This window comes from Piliocolobus tephrosceles, chromosome 14 (genome assembly GCF_002776525.5).
Source record: "Piliocolobus tephrosceles isolate RC106 chromosome 14, ASM277652v3, whole genome shotgun sequence".
Lineage (NCBI taxonomy): Eukaryota > Metazoa > Chordata > Mammalia > Primates > Cercopithecidae > Piliocolobus > Piliocolobus tephrosceles.
Window position 1 is genome coordinate 27,374,496 of NC_045447.1, and position 17,579 is coordinate 27,392,074.

The 17,579-nt window shown below is 43.9% G+C and overlaps 1 protein-coding gene across 2 annotated transcripts in view; it reads left to right on the forward strand.

Moving 5' to 3' along the window:
• PTGR1 (prostaglandin reductase 1) overlaps window positions 1-17,028 on the forward strand; it is a 34,959-nt gene extending 17,931 nt beyond the window's left edge. For both annotated transcript variants that reach the window (XM_023201944.1, XM_023201933.1), the window contains exons 7-10: window positions 662-817; window positions 4,821-4,929; window positions 9,442-9,560; window positions 16,770-17,028. In XM_023201944.1, the coding sequence (XP_023057712.1) occupies window positions 662-817; window positions 4,821-4,929; window positions 9,442-9,560; window positions 16,770-16,880 (495 nt within the window). In that variant the 3' untranslated portion in view covers window positions 16,881-17,028. The remainder of the gene's footprint in view (window positions 1-661; window positions 818-4,820; window positions 4,930-9,441; window positions 9,561-16,769) is intronic.
• The last annotated feature ends 551 nt before the right edge of the window (window positions 17,029-17,579 follow it).

Here is a 17,579-nt window from a genome sequence, read left to right on the forward strand (position 1 = left end):
GAGACCCTGTCTCTATGAAAATTTAAAACAATATAAGCCAGATGTAGTGGCATGCACCTGTGCTCCCAGCTACTCAGGAGGCTGAGGTGGGAGGATCACTTGAGCTTAAGAGGTCAGGGTTATAGTGAGCCATGTTTGTGCCACTGCACTCCAGCCCGGGAAACAGAGTAAGACCATGTCTCAAAAAACTATGAACATCTAAAAAATCAAGAAAGGATAAGGGGGCAGTTACCAGGAGGACTATTTGTGACGTGGGAGTCACAGAGCTGAGACAAAATAATAGTCTGAAGAATGACCGCACCAAGAGATGGCATACACTGCATTGCAGGAAGAGAAGCCCAGAAACAAAGAACCAAGGAAGTCAAATGGATCGGTTGTTAAACCAGCTGGTGGAACTATGAACCAAATAAATGCAGAAGAGACCTGCTGGGTGGTCAGAAGCAAGCTGAAGCTGAGTTGTAGGATGGTCCAGGGACGAATTTCACCTATGGGATCTTTTGGCCCATTATGGTATTCCTTATATATGTGGCTCAGCACCTAAGAGAGTGTCTTAGGGAACCTAGGCATGCTGGACCAGGAGAGTAGTGTTGGTCCATGGTCCATGCTTCTGACTTATTCATGGTTTCCTCTTTTTTTTGCTTTTTTGTTTTTTTCTATTTAGGGCTGCAAAGTTGTTGCAGCAGCAGGGTCTGATGAAAAGGTTGCCTACCTTCAAAAGCTTGGATTTGATGTTGTCTTTAACTACAAGACAGTAGAGTCGTTGGAAGAAACCTTGAAGAAAGCCTCTCCTGATGGTTACGATTGTTATTTTGATAATGTAAGTACAAACTGGACTTAATATCTGATTTATTAATGAAGTACTATATAAGGCAGGAGTCTCCTACCCCTGGGCCATGGATGGTTAGTGGTCCATAGCCTATCAGGAACTGGGATGCACAGCAGGAGGTGAGGGGCAGGTGAGCAAGCAAAGCTTCATCTGTATTTACAGCCCCTCTCCTCACTCCCATTACTGCCTGAGCTCCGCCTCCTGTCAGACCAGTGGCGGCATTAGATTCCCATAAGAGCGTAAACCCCGTTGTGAACTACGCATGTGAGGGAACTAGGTTGTGCGTTCCTTATGGGGATCGCACTACTCAGGTGCCTGATGATGCCTGATGCCTGATGATCTGTCACTGTCTCCCATCACCCCGAGATGGGACTGTCTAGTTGCAGGAAAACTCACCCACTGATTCTATGTTATGGTGAGTTGTATAATTATTTCATTATATATTACATTGTAATAATAATAGAAATAAAGTGCACAATAAACACAATGTATTTGAATCATCCTCAAAACCATGCCCCCAAGAGTTGGTGGAAAAATTCTCTTCCAATGAAACTGGTTCCTGGCGCCAAAAAGGTTGAGGATCGCTGACACAAGGAAATATATTCCCAGAGTTTCCATTTGGGATACATGAAGAAAGTATATATGCCTTTTTTAAAAAACAGCTTTATTAAGATATCATTCATGTACCATGTAATTCACTTATTTAATGTGTAGAAGTCAATGATTTTTACTATATAGGCAAAATTGTACAACCAGTTTAAGAATATTTTCATCACCCCCTCAAAAAAACACTACTCATTAGCAGTCACTCTCCATTACCCGTCATCCTCCCCACTAAAAGTGGTCTCTTATGACTGGCTTCTTTCACTTAGCAAAATGTTTTCAAGTTTCATCCATATTGTAGAATTTATCAGTGCTTTATTCCTTTTTTTTTTTTGTTTTTTGAGACAGGGTCTCACTCTGTCACCTAGGCTGGAGTGCAGTGGTGTGATCATGGCTCACTACAGCCTCAACCTCCCTGACTCAAGCAATCCTTTCACCTCAGCCTCCCAAGTAGCTGGGACTATAGGGATGTGCCACCACACCCAACTAATTTATATATTTTTAGTAGAGATGGGGTTTCTCCATGTTGCCCAGGCTGGTCTGGAGCTCCTGGGCTCAAGCGATCCTCCCACCTCGGCCTCCCAAAGTGCTGGGATTACAGGCGTGAGCCACCACACCCAGCCTGATGGGTATTAGCTTGTACTTTCTGGCTATGATGTATAATGTTACTATGAAAATTCACGTAGAGGTTTTTGTGTGGATGTTTTCCTTTCTTTTAAGTATATACCTATGAGTAAAATTGCTGGGTCATATGATAACTTCATGTTTAACATTTTGAGGAGCTGTCAAACTGTTTTGCAAGGTGGCTACACTACTTTACATTACCACAAGCAGTGTATGAGGGTTCCAGTTTCTCTACATACTCACCAACACTTGCTATTTTCTGTCTTTTTTATTATAACCATCCTAGTGGGTTCAAAGTGATATTTCATTGTGATTTGATTTTGACTTGCATTTCCCTATGGCTAACAATATTAAGGATCTTTCAATGTATGTATTTGCCATTTGTATATCTTCTTTGGAGAAATGTCTGTTCAAAATCTTTGCCCATTTTTCAGTTAGGTTATTTGTGATGATGTAAGAGTTTTGTTTTTGTGTGTGTGTGTTTGTTTTTGAGACAAAGGTTTTGCTCTGTCACCCAGGCTGGAGTGCAGTGGCGCGATCTTGGCTCACTGCAACCTCTGCCACCTGGGTTCAAGTGATTCTCCTGCCTCAGCCTCCTGAGTAGCTGGGATTACATGCATGAGCCACCACGCCTGGCTCATTTTTGTATTTTCAGTAGAGATGGAGTTTCGTCATGTTAGCCAGGCTGGTCTCGAACTCCTGACCTCAGGTGATCCACCTGCCTTGGCCTCCCAAAGTGCTGGGATTACAGGCATGAGCCACCACGCCTGGCCAAGAGTTCTGTACATCTCACCAATACAAGTCCCTTATTAGATTCAGTGGATTTTCATTGTTCACAATATTTATGTTCTATAAGGTCACCACCAAGGCTGAACCATTGCTCCTAGGGGAAATATGTACATGTATGTACATATCTCACATAGACTATAATCTTAAATCCTTAAAACAACTCATCCTAGTAGCTTTTATTTTATGCAAGACAAAAGGAGGTTCAATTTTATTTTACAGTTTTATTTTATGAAAGACAAAGGCCTGTGGCCGCCCCACTAGCTAATACCCCCAGAGTTGGGATTCATACCCCATCCAACTCTTCCCAGAACCAGAGCCTCTTGAACTACGCTGCAGTGGCCTCATCCTCTGGTCTTCTCTGTATAACAGTTGAAACAAGAAGGCAGAGCATGGCCTTATTCAGCCTCAGAGAATATCTGCATCTTTTTTACTGCTCCGTGTATGCCTACAAGTGACCAGGGAAAGCTTAGTGAGTACTGTTTTGAGGTTACAAATACAATTTTAGCAAGTGATTCACAATATGCAAATATGAAATCCACTAATAATGAGGACCAACTCTATATGGCTTGCAAATATTTTCTCCTATTCAGTGAATTGTCTTTGACCTTTCTGTTTTTGTTTTTGCCCTTTTTTTGTTTGTTTGTTTGTTTGTTTTGAGACTAGGTCTCATTCTGTCTCCCAAGCTGCAGTGTGTGATCACAGTTTACTGCAGCCTTGACCTCCCAGGTTCAAGCGATCCTCCTGCCTCAGCCTCCCAAGTAGCTGGGACCACAGATATGCACCATCATACCCAGCTAATTTTTAATTTTTTTTTTTTTTTTGTAGAGATGGAATCTCACTATGTTGCCCAGGCTAACTTTCATTTTCTTGATGGTATTCTTTGAACTATGAAAAGTTTTAAATTTTGATGAGGCCCAATTAATCTATTTTTCTTTTGTTCCTTGAGCTTTTGGTGTCATGTCTAAGAAGGCTTTTCCTTTCTCAGAGTCATGAAGATTTATTCCTGCTTTCTTCTCAGAGTTTTATAGTTATAGCCTTATATTCAGGTCTACCATGCATTTTAAGTTAATTTTTGTGTGTAGCATAAGGAAGAGGCCCAACTGCATTATTTTCCATGTGGAAATCCAGTTGTTGGGCACCATTTGTTGCAAGGACTGTTTTTCCTCTATTGAACTGCTTTAGTACTTCTGTAGAAAACCAATTGATTATAAATATAAGGGTTCATTTTTGGACTCGTGATTCAGTTGCATTGATCTATATTTCTATTCTCACCCTATCTTAATTAATTTAGCTTTGTATTAAGTTTTGAAATTGAAAAGTGCCAGTCTTCCAACTTTGTTCTTTATACACCTTTTGAGTATTTTTCCATACCTTTAAATTATAAGACAATGAGGTTATTGGACTGATTAGAGAACCTCAATATATAATAAAGTAAAATGTATAAGTTATAAAAGGTATGGTCTTAGAGTCAAATGAAAATGCCTGTTTATTTTTTCTTTTTTTCTTGAGACGGAATCTTGCTCTGTTGCCCAGGCTGGAGTACAGTAGTGTGATCTCAGCTCACGGCAACCTCCACCTCCCGGGTTCAAGCAATTCTCCTGCCTTAGCCTCCAAAGCAGCTGTGATTAAGGGTAGCCCGCAACCATGCCCTTCTAATTTTTTGTATCTTCAGTAGAGACAGGGTTTTACCATGTTGGCCAGGCTGGTCTTGAACTCCTGACCTCAGGTGATCCACCCGCCTCAGCCTCCCAAAATGTTGGGATTACAAGTGTGAGCCACCATGCCTGGCCGAAAATGCCTGTTTCTAATGTCTTTTTCTCATTGCAACCTTCTGCACAGTTGGGCTCATTCAATCAGTTTTGTTGCTGCTAAAACGAGTATTGTAAAATAATGATTGTGACTCAATGATTTTCCTGAATCTCTAGTATTTAGACGATTTAACATTTTGTCTTTGGTTTTGTATTTCCTGTCTGTTTAGGTAGGTGGAGAGTTTTCAAACACTGTTATTGGCCAGATGAAGAAATTTGGAAGGATTGCCATATGTGGAGCCATCTCTACATATAACAGAACTGGCCCACTTCCCCCAGGTAGTGAGCACATGCACTGATCCCATATGTCACAAGGCTGGACAAGGAGAAAATTCACAGATATGCCATAGGCCAGTGACTCTGAAATTATTAGAAAGATTTTCATATATTCTTTTTTTTTTTTTTTTTTTTAAGATAGATTCTTACTTTGTGAGAGCTCAGGAGTTTGGGACCATCCTGGGCAACGTGGCAAAATGCTGTCTCTACAAAAAATAGAAAAATAAGCCGGGCGTGGTGGTGCGCACCTGTAGTCCCAGCTACTCAGGAGGCTGAAGTGGCAGGATTGCTTGAGCCTGGGAGGCTGAGGCTGCAATGAGCTGTGCCTCAGCACTCCAGCCTGGGTGACAGAGAGCCTGTCTCAAAATAATAGTAATAACAACAATTTCATGTATTTTGGGCTAAATCAGCTTGTATCAGATTTTTATATAGAGAAATAGCAGGATCTACAAATATAGAAGAAACAGTTATTAAAAGTTTTAATTTTTACCTATCATTTAATGCAAAGTTGTAAAAAGACAGTGATGATTTGATTTAGAAACAGAACACCTTGGTCTGGCTGGTAAAATATTCAGGTTCCTCTGGATATCAGAGACATTGCTGGAGGTGCGAGAGGAATAAAGGGTGACTTGCTGTGGGTGAAGGGAAGGGCAGGCTGCCATGTCCTTCAGAAATTTTTGGCAGTGCTTCTTGGAGCAGTAGGGCACCTTGGCCTCAGCAGGCTGACAATTGCCACTGAACAGGAAGGCAGCAGCAGCTTCCCTCTGTTGCTCGAGTGTCCTTGTTTTATTTCTCTGGTGTCCTGCCATGTACTCCATTCCCCACTTCCTACTCTCTTATGCTGAAACCACACCCCTCCCACTCCACACTCTGAGGTCCAAACGCAGTATCAACCAGAGAACCATATTCATTAAATCCCTGTCCTGTGAGATGCCTTGTACAGGCCTCTCGTTTTACAGGTGGGGAGATGAATGGCCGAGAGGACCAGAGACTCTTTAAATCCTATTGACAACAGAGTCAAAACAAAGACCAGTCTTCTAAGCGCCTCATTTAGAGTCTGTTTCTGCTACAATGATCCTGTGCTATTACAAGAGATCACAAATTACCTGTGATCTCCCCCAAAAAAGGAGAAAGTAGGAAAAAAGGAATCTTCCAGACTCTAACCAGAATCCAGGCAACCATAAATCAATTGGTTATTTATTCTATGATGAGCTTGACTAATGGGAATGAAAACTTATAGTCCCACTAGTTAACCACACCACAACCGTATGGAGATGGGGGGGCTACAAAGGAAGGGGCTGACAAAGGGCAACTTGTTGACTCCCTCTTAGGTTGTGAAAAATCAAAACCATTACCAAGCAGGAAACTCCAGATTTATTTGGCAATCTTATTGTTAGGGACTTTTTTTCCCCCTATAATTTTCTAACTGGTGCTAAGCTGGAATCATGGGAAACTGTCTGCCTGCCAACTGAGCAAAGCTGCAGAAGGCCTTTTCTTAACCACAGTCCAATTAGGAGTAGCCAACTATTTTGAATACAGTAACTCCACCTAGTCTTTTTAGCAATTAGTCTTTGGAAGCTCAGCTGCTCAGACAGGACTTTGAGATGTCAGCTGGCCTTGTCCATTCCATTTTAATCAGATGGAATTCTGCCCTGCCACAGATTCCCAGAAATTCTAACATATTCCAGTGTTAGGATAGCTGAGAGGCAAGCAACTATTTCCTCCATGTTTAATGCCACATTTGCTTTTTTGCTCTCAGTAAAAAAACAAAAACCGACATTCTCATCAACACGCACAAACTCAGAAACAGCATTTCACTTTCATTTTGCTGTTTCGTTTATTGGTTTGTTTGTTTTGAGACAAGGTCTCACTCTGTTTCCAGACTGGAGTTTTTGTTTGTTTGTTTGTTTTTTGAGACAAGGTCTTGCTTTGTTACCCAGCCTGGAGTGCAGTGGCACAAACATGACTCACTGCAGCCTCCACCTCCCAGGCTCAAGTGATCCTCCCACCTCAGCCTCCCAAGTAGCTGAGACTACAGACATGTGCCACCATACCTGGATAATTGTTTTTTGTTTTGTTTTGAAACAGAGTCTCACTCTGTCGCCCAGGCTGGAGTGCAATGGCGTGATCTCAGCTCACTGCAACCTCTGCCTCCTGCGTTCAAGCGATTCTCCTGCCTCAGCCTCCCGACTAGCGGGGATTACAGGCATACATCACCACGCCTGAATAATTTTTTGTATTTTTAGTAGAGACGGGGTAATGGTTTTGATTTTTCACAACCTAAGAGGGAGTCAACAAGTTGCCCTTTGTCAGCCCCTTCCTTTGTAGCCCCCCCATCTCCATACGGTTGTGATGTGGTTAACTAGTGGGGCTATAAGTTTTAGTAGAGACGGGGTTTCACCGTGTTAGCCAGGATGGTCTTGATCTCTTGACATCGTGATCCACTCCCTTAGGTCTCCCTCAGTGCTGGGATTACAGGCGTGAGCCGCCGCTTCTGGCCAATCGCTATTTTTGTTAGAAGCGATGAGGTCTTTCTGTGTTGCCCAAGGTGGTCTTGAACACCCGAACTCAAGTGATCCTCCCACTTTGCCTCCCAAAGTGCTGGTATTACAGGCATGAGCCACCATGCCCAGCCCACTTTCATTTAAGATGAGGAAGTGAGAGTTCCAATCGCTCACTCACAAAGAATAGTTGATGGGGGTCTTCTGAGGAAACACTCTTTCTGTCTCATTCTCTTGCATTAGTTTCTTTTGGTTCAGGACAAAGCTTCATATTTCCAACTGCTAATGTTACTTTCCTCAAAGTAGTGAGTGGGAACTTTAGGCTGAGTGGTGCCAGTGGTCAAAGATGCTGAAGCTAGATTCCACCACTAGTCTTAGCACAACTGGCTCTGATATTCCCTAGGCATCTTCGCCTGACTTCCTGAACTTGAAAGCCTATGCTCAGGTGTCATTCTCTCAGTTACTAGTCAATTAGGACACTTGGGAAAATCAACCAGGCAACCAAAAAACTTTTTCTTCCTCACACACAGAAGGGGAGTACCTTCTTTACAGGCAGCAGGAGAGCTGTGTGCTTTGTCTGGGGTGCTGGTTCTCAAACTGTGGGCCAAGGACCAGCAGCATCACCATCTCCTGGGAGCTTATTAGAAATACCAATTCTTAGCCAGGTGCAGTGGCTCATGCCTGTAATCCCAATACTTTGGGAGGCCGAGGCAGGAGGATTGCTTGGCCCAGGAGTTTCAAACCAGGGAAATAGAGTGAGACTTCATCTCCGACCAAAAAAAAAAAAACCTAAAAAATTTTTTTTTTCTTTTTCAAACTGAGTCTCGCTCCGTCACCCAGGCTAGAGTGCAGTGGTACAATCTCAGCTCACTGCAGTCCCCTCCCAACTTCAAGTGATTCTCCTGCCTCAGCCTCCTGAGTAGCTGGGATTACAGGCATGTGCCACCATGCCCAGCTAATTTTTGTATTTTAGTAGAGACACAGTTTCACCATGTTGGCCAGGCTGGTCTCAAACTCCTGACCTCAAGTGATCTGCCTGCCTCAGCCTCCCAAAATGCTGGATTATAGGCATGAGCCATGCACCCGACCCCACACACTTATTCTTAGAGGTCTGGAGGTTAAAAGTGAAATGGGTTGGCAGCGCTGCGTGCCTTCTGAGACGCTAGAGGAGAATGCTTCCTTGCCTTTTCAAGCTTCTAGCAGCTGCCTATATTTCTTGGCACATGGCCCCTTCCTCTGTCTTCAAAGCCAGTGGCATAGGATCTTCCTCCTTCTCCTGTCTCTCATCTCTGCTTCTATCATCCCATATTCCGTTCCTAACTATAACTTTCCTGTGTCCCTCATTCCCTTACGAAGACCTTTGCTATTGTGTTGGGTCCATCTTTATAGTGGAGAATAATCTTCCCATCTCAAGGTTCTTTTTTTATTTTTATTTTTTTGAGGCAGAGTCTCATGCAGTCACCCAGCCTGGAGTGCAGTGGCACAATCTTGGCTCACTGCAACCTCCACCTATCAGGTTCAAGCAGTTCTCCTGCCTCAGCCTCCCAAGTAGCTGGGACTATAGGCACCCACCACCATGCCCGAATATATATATATATATTTTTTTTGTTTTTGTTTTTTTAAGTAGAGATGGGGGTTTCACTATGTTGGCCAGGCTGGTCTCGAACTCCTAACCTTGTGGATCTGCCCACCTTGGCCTCCTAAAGTGCTGGGATTACAGCCACCACGTCCCCTCTAAGGTTCTTAATCATATCTGCAAAGTCCTTTTTACCATGTAAGGTAACAGGTTCTGGGGTTTTTTGATATGAACATCTTTGGAGCCATTATTCCGCCTGCTGCAGAGTGCATGTTGATGGGTCGGCAGTCCCGTGGATCAGAAAGGAGTGAGGAAACGGAAGGGGAGAAGCACCAAGAAACTCCAAGCACCAAGTATAGTGACAGTGGCCTGTATTACTTGTTTCACCGTGGCCACCTCCCTGGATCCTGCTGCCTAAATGTGCCCTTCTCTTCACAGGTCCACCCCCAGAGATTGTTATCTTTCAGGAGCTTCACATACAAGGCTTTGTCGTCTACCGCTGGCAAGGAGATGCCCGACAAAAAGCTCTGAAGGACTTGCTGAAATGGGTCTCAGAGGTAAGGAGCTCCAGAGCCACCCCTTCCCATTGTACACTAGGTCCCATTCCCTTTTGCATCTCAAGGCTTTTGTTCCAGCAATTCTTCCCTCTCTGTGCCGCATCATGAGTTTTTCCCTATTGGGTCATTGTGCTTAGAATATAAATATTCTTACTTTTCCCATCTTTGAAAGGGAAACAAAACAACCCACTCTAAAGTTCATTTCCACTGCAAATGCAGGTCCATTTCCCTTCTCTCCCTTTTATAACAAAATACCTGGAAGTGCTGTCTACACTCACTGTCTGCCGTTCCTCTCTTTCCATTCTTCCTGAAACCCACATATCAGGCTTTTCAGAGTCTCACTCTGTTGCCCAGGCTGGTGTGCAGTGGCGTAATCTTGGCTCACTGCAACCTCTGCCTCGGGGTTTCCAGCAATTCTCATGCCTCAGCCTCCCGAGTAGCTGGGACTACAGGTGTGTACCACCACACCCAGCTAACTTACTGTATTTTTAGTAGAGACAGGTTTTCGTCATGTTGGCCAGGCTGGTCTCAAGTGATGCGCCTTCCTCAGCCTACCAAAGTGCTGGAATTACAGATGTGAGCCACCACACCTGGCCAAAATTAACTTTTGTCAAGGTCACAGGGGACCCTTACATAGTGAAGTCCACTGGTTGATTCTTAGCCTCACTTGGCTATAGGAAATATTTAATAGTGATCATTCTCTCCTTGATATGCTTTCTTCCCTTGGCATCCCTTAACTCTTGGTTTTCCTCACTGATTGGTCCTCCTCAGACTCCTGCTAGCTTTTCTTTTCTCCAAATTAATATTAGAGTGCCCCAGGTCATGGTCATTGGGCCTTTTCTCTTGTCTATCCACACTCGAGCTGTCCCTTAGTTAGCTCATCTGGGCTCAGTGTGCTGGGAGCTCCCAGCTCTATCTCTAGCCTGGCTCTCCTCTTAACTCTAGATTAGTATGTCCACCGGGATGCCTGATACACATCTCTGACATAACATCTTGAAAGCTAAATATGTTTTGATCTTTCCTACTCAACATGCTCCATATTCAGACTTTACTATCTCAGTTATAACAATTCTATACTTCTAGTTTCTCAATCCAAAAACCTTGGAGTCATCTTTGATGTCTTTCTCTCATAACCATGTCTAATCTCTAAGGAGATTCTGGTGGTTCTATCTTCAAAATATATACAGAATCTGAACACTTCTCCCACCTCCCTGCTACAACCCTGGTCCAGGAACCGTGCCATCTAGCCTGGATGTTTGTAGTGTATCGGGGGAACCCGCCCCCAATATTTCAACGTAGGTTCTTTCTATTTTTCGTAAGTGTTGGCTGGCTGAGAAATAAAGAGAAAGAGTACAAAGAGAGGAGTTTTACAACTGGGCTGCTGGGACAAAGGAGGAATTTTACAGCTGGGCCGCTGGGGGTGACATCACATATGGGTAGGACTGTGATGCCCACCTGAGCTGCAAAACCTGCAAGTTTTTATTAAGGATTTTAAAAGGGGCGGGAGTGTATGAACAGGGAGTAGGTCACAAAGATTACATGCTTCAAAGTGCAAAAGGCAGAACAAAGATCACGTGCTTCTGAGGATACAGGACAAGGATAAAATCAGAACTACTGATAAGGGTCTATGTTCAGCTGTGCACGTATTGTCTTGATAAACATCTTAAACAACAGAAAACAGGGTTCAAGAGCAGAGAACCGGTATGACCACAACTTTACCAAGGCAGAGTTTTTCCCCACCCTAATAAGCCTGAGCGTACTGCAGGAGACCAGGGCATATTTCAGTCCTTGTCTCAACTGCATAAGACAAACACTCCAGAGTGGCCGTTTATAGACCTCCCCTCAGTAATGCATTCCTTCCCCAGAGTATTAATTATTAATATTCCTTGCTAGGAAAACAATGTAGTGATATCTTCCCTATTTGCACATCCGTTTATAGGCTCTCTGCAAGAAGAAAAGTATGGCTCTCTTTTGCCCAACCCCACAGGCAGTCAGACCTTATGGTTGTCTTCCTTTGTTCCCTGAAAATCACTGTTAGTCTGTACTTTTTCAAGGTGCACTGGTTTCATATTGTTCAAACACACATGTTTTGCAATCAATTTATACAGTTAACACAATTATCACAGTAGTCCTGAGGTGATGTACATCCTCAGCTTACAAAGATAACAGGATTAAGAGATTAAAATAAGACAGGCGTAAGAAATTATAAAAGTATTAATTTGGGAACTGATAAATGTCCATATTAAAATGAAATCTTCACAATTTATGTTCCTCTGCCACAGCTCCAGCCAGTCCCTCATTTTGGGGTCCCTGACTTCCGACAGCAGTAGTGGATTCTATCTGGCCTCCCATCTTCACACCCCTATAGATAATTCCCAGTGTGGTGGCCATAGCGATCTGTTAAGGCACAAATCAAATCCTGCCGTTCTTATGATCCAAACCATGCAAAGCTCTGCATTTCACTTAGAGTAAACCAAAGTGCGAATATTCAGCAAGCTTACACAAAATCTGACCCCTGATATCTCTCTGATTTCATTTCTTAGTATTCACCGCCTTGTTTACTTCTCCCAGTCTCCTCCACCACTCCACCGCTCTGTAACTGCTTGCTGAACTCTCTCACATCCTGCAAGTCTTTGCTAAAAAGTGCCTTCTGGACCAGCACGGTGGCTCACACCTGTAATCCAAGCATTTTGGGAGGCCGAAGCAGGTGGATCACAAGGTCAAGAGATCAAGACCATCCTGACCAACGTGGTGAAACCCTGTCTCTCCTAAAAATACACAAATTAGCCGGGCATGGTGGCATGCACCTATAGTCCCAGCTACTCAGGAGGCTGAGGCAGGAGAATCACTTGAACCTGGGAGGCAGAGGTTGCAGTGAATCGAGATCGTGCCACTGCACTCCAGCCCAGTGACAGAGTGCAACTCTGTCGCAAAAAGAAAAAAAAAAAAAAGAAGTGCCTTCTGGGGGGGACAACTTTTTAAATGGCCCTATCATAAGTTGCATTCCCACTTCATTCTTGATCCTCCATATCCCACAACCCCCGCTTTTTTTGTTGTTTTTTTGTTTTTTTTTTTGAGTCAGGGTCTCACTCAGACACCCAGACTGGAGTGCAGTGGTGCGATCATGGCCCACCGCAGCCTTCACCCAGGCTCAGGTGATTCTCCCACTTCAACCTCCTAAGTAGCTGGGACAACAGTCATGTGCCACCACACCTGGCTAATTATTTGTATTTTTCATAGAGATGGGCTTTCACCATGTTGTGCAGGCTCCTATCCTACTTTTATCCATAGCAATTAATCATCTTTTACATAATATATACTATAATTCACTTATTCATTTATATTTCTCGCCCATCTCCCTTCTTGAGGATGTAACCTCCATGAAGGCAGCACGTTCATACATTTTGCTTTCTGGTGTATCTCCAGCCCCCAGAAGCGATGTAGGCACTGGATAAATATTGCTGAATAAATGAATGTTAGAGGGGTGCATACATGTGCCACGGCTCTTCCTAAGTAGCAAAGAAGACAATCCCTTAGTCCTGTTCCATGATAATTTTCAAACATTACACCATGTAAAGTTTTAGTCAACAGAAATCTGAATAATCAAGTTGCATTATTTTAGTTTTACAGGGGAAAAATGATACCATGCTTCCTAATCCCTGGCCAATGATCATTTCCCAATTCAAAGGAATAGACTGCTCCTTTGGCAGCCACTGGAGCTTGGCGCTCTTCCCAGTCTAGCACTTGGAGTGCCAGGCTGGGTTCTCTCCAGGGAGCTGGAAAGAGCTGAATCTAAGTTGTCCCAGTTGGTGAAACCTAATGGAGCCCATCCGTGATCACAGTTGACAACAGGAAACCACTGTGCTGGTGTCCCCAGTGCTTCCCTCTAACAAAGTGAAGCTGATCATAGTTAGTTGTGGGTTTTTTTTTTTTTTTTTTTTGAGATGGAGTCTCACTCTGTCACCCAGGCTGGAGTGCAGTGGCACGATCTTGGCTCACTGCAACCTCTACTTCCTGGGTTCGAGTGATTCTCCCGCCTCAGCCTCCCGAGTAGCTGGGACTACAGCCACCCGCCACCACTCCCGGCTACCTTTTTGTATTTTTAGTAGAGATGGGGTTTCACCATGTTGGCCAGGCTCATCTCAAACTCCTGACCTCAAGTGATTCTCCTGCCTCGGCCTCCCAAAGTGCTGGAATTACATGCGTGAGCCATGGCACCTGGCCCTAATTGGGTTTTAAGTTGTGAGTTGGCCTAATTTCTTTCTCATCCTCCCTTTTTAATCTCATTGCCTATTTGTTAAAATTCACTTTTTATTTTAGAAAAGTTTTAGGCTGGGTGTGGTGGCTCATACCTATAATCCCAGCACTTTGGGAGGGTGAGGAAGGAGGATTGGTTGAGCTCAGGAGTCCGAGACCAGCCCTGGCAACACAATGAGACTCTACGAAAAACAAACAGTAAAAAAATTAGCTCGGTACAGTGGTGCACACCTGTAGTCCCAGCTACTCCAGAGGCTGAGGTGGGAGGATCACTTGAGTCCAAGAGTTCTAGGGCTGCAGTGAACTCTGAATGTGCCACTGTCCTCCAGCCTTGGCAATAGAGCAAGACCCTGTCTCAAAAACAAAAATAAAAATGGAAGTGTTAGATTTATAGGAAAATTGGGAAGATAGTACAGAGAGCTCCCATATACCCTGCATCCTATACCCTAATTTCCCCTATTAATATTTTCCATTAGTATTTGTATTAGTTTGGTAGGTCTGCCAAAATAAAGTACCACAGACTGGGTGGCTTACACAACAAATTTATTTTCTCAGTTCTGGAGGCTAGAAGTCCAAGATCAAGTGTCCGCAGGGTTGTTTCTTTGGAGGCCTCTCTCTTTTCGACTTGTAGATGGCTTCCTTTCCCCGCATCTTCTCGTGGCCTTCTCTCTGTGTGTCTGTATCCTAGCCTCCTTATAAGCGCACCAGTCATACTGATTAAGGTCCACCTATATGACCTCGTTTTACTGTAATTACCTTTTTTTTTTTTTTTTTTTTTTGTTTGTTGGTGTTGCATTCTTGTTGCCCAGGCTGGGGTGCCATGGTGCGATCTCCATTCACTGCAACCTCTGCCTCCCAGGTTCAAGCAATTCTCCTGCCTCAGCCTCCGGACTAGCTGGGATTACAGGCATGCGCCACCACGCCTGGCTAATTTTCGTATTTTTAGTAGAGATGGGGTTTGGCCATGTTGGCCAGGCTGGTCTTGAACTCCTGACCTCAGGTGATCCACCTGCCTCAGCCTCCCAAAGTGCTGGGATTACATCCTGAACCACTGTGCCCAGCCTGTTAATTACCTTTTCTTAAAGCCCTATCTCCAAATACAGTCCCATTGTCAGGCACTGGTGATTATGACTTAAACGTGTGGATTTGGATTGGGGGCAAACAGTTCAGTCCATAACAGTATTCGTTCTCTATTTTTAACCTCTGAACTGGATTCTGCCTTTCCACCCTATCCAGATTCCTTTCTTCTTCAAGAACAAGAATGAGTTGGGGCTTTCAAGTCACTCCTGTAATCCTAGCATTTTGGGAGGCTGAGGTGGGCGGATCACTTGAGCCGAGGTGTTTGATACCAACCTGGGTGAACCTAGCAAGACCCCGTCTCTACAAAAACTAAAAAAGTTAGCTGGGCATTGTGGCACATCCCTGTAGTCCCAGCTACTCAGGAGACTGAGGTGGAAGGATCACTGGAGCCCAGGAGGTTGAGACTGCAGTGAGCTGTGATTGTGCCACTGTACTCAAACCTAGGTGACAGAGTGAGACCCTGTCTCAGAATAATAATAATAATAATAATAATAAAAGTTTAAATCTCAGTTTCCCTACTTTGTAATTGACTGACTTCAAGCAAATAATCTTGTCTGTTAATCCATACAGAGTGCTAAGCCATCACTGGAATGCATTAGGGAAAAGCTTGTACCAGGTAACTCAGGTCTCTATATAAGACCCCTTCAAAAGATCTGAAAATGTAAATTAGTTCCCATTAGTAGGCTGTGCCTTGTAGTAGAAAGAGACATGAAAAACCTTCCTCACTAACATGAACCCTTCCTTCTCACACTCCCAGAAAAAGGTTAAACACATGTTGAAAGAACCTTGGCTTAAAGGGGAGACAGATTATTAGACTGTCCTGCCATTTATATTTTCTGAATAGGACCTGCCTCTTCAGGGGCCAGAGGTAATGAAGGGTGTTCCTTTCTCTGTCTATTTCCACCTCCTCTGAGATCATTGTGTTATTAAACTTTACTATGCATCTTACTTAGAAATTGCTTAATCGTGCTGGGCACGGAGGCTCACGCCTGTAATCCTAGCACTTCGGGAGGCCAAGGCAGGCAGATCACGAGGTCAGGAGATTGAGACCATCCTGGCTAAACGGTGAAGCCCCATCTCTACTGAAAGTACAAAACAATTAGCCGGGGCATGGTGGCAAGGGCCTGTAGTCCCAGCTACTTGGGAGGCTGAGTCAGGAGAATGGTGTGAACCCGGGAGGCGGAGCTTGCAGTGAGCCAAAATCGCGGCACTGCACTCCAGCCTGGGCGACAGAGTGAGACCTCGTCTCAAAAAAAAGAAAGGAAGAAAAAAAAAAAGAAAAAGAAATTGCTTAATCGCTGCCTTATGACACTTCACACTATGATCTGACATCTATTATTAAGTTCTTCTTAGGTGTACTTTGTAATCTTTTACATGTGCTGCGTAAGTGGATCTTGTCCCACCTTGACTTCAAGTTCATGGAGGACAGGACCTCCATCTCTTATTTTCTTTTTCTTTTTTTTTTTTTTTTTGAGACGGAGTCTCGCTCTGTCACCCTGGCTGGAGTGCTGTGGCCGGATCTCAGCTCACTGCAAGCTCCGCCTCCCGGGTTCATGCCATTCTCCTGCCTCAGCCTCCCAGGTAGCTGGGACTACAGGCGCCGCCACCTTGCCCGGCTAGTTTTTTGTAGTTTTTAGTAGAGACGGGGTTTCACCGTGTTAGCCAGGATGGTCTCGATCTCCTGACCTCGTGATCAACCTGTCTCGGCCTCCCAAAGTGCTGGGATTACAGGCTTGCGCCACTGCGCCCGGCCCCATCTCTTATTTTCAAGGTTTCCAATGATGTACCTGATACATTTGTTGCTAGGATGAGAACAGTATATCACTGAGAATATTATATTAAGTTTTGAAATTTGTTATTGCTTTGATACAGGGTAAAATCCAGTACAAGGAATATATCATCGAAGGATTTGAAAACATGCCAGCTGCATTTATGGGAATGCTGAAAGGAGATAATTTGGGGAAAACAATAGTGAAAGTATGAAAAAAAGGACACATGGAATCTGAAGGCCATTTAGATGATTACTTAATTTGTGTTTCACCATTTAGCAAAAATGTATACTACCTTAAATGTCTAAGAAACAGTACTTGTAATGAGTTTGATCTACTTAATAAAATACATTTAAGTGGTATGTAATTAGTGATGGAGGATGGAAGTTTCACAGTCAACAACCACCACTCACCTCACTGTTCACTACAGCTTCTTCTGAGTTGTGGTAGAAAATAATGGCTTTGAAGTGTGAAAGTTTTCCAAACGCTGCATATTTTCATTCATAAGTGGGAGCTGAACGATGAGAACACATGGACACAGGGAGGGGAACAACACACACCGGGGCCTGTGGAAGCATGGGTAGGGGAGGGAGAGCATCAGGATAAATAGCTAATGCATGCGGTGTTAATACCTAGGTGATGGGTTGATAGGTGCAGCAAACCACCATGGCACACGTTTACCTATGTAAGAAGCCTGCACGTCCCACACAATTATCCCAGAACTTAAAATTAAATTAAATTAAATTTAAAAACAGTTAACCAGGCATGGTGGCTCATGCCTGTAATTCCAGCACTTTGGGAGGCTGAGGCGGGCGGATCATGAGGTCAGCAGTTCAAGACCAGCCTGACCAACATGGTGAAACACCATCTCTACTAAAAATACAAAACCTAGCTGGGCGTGGTGGCACATGCC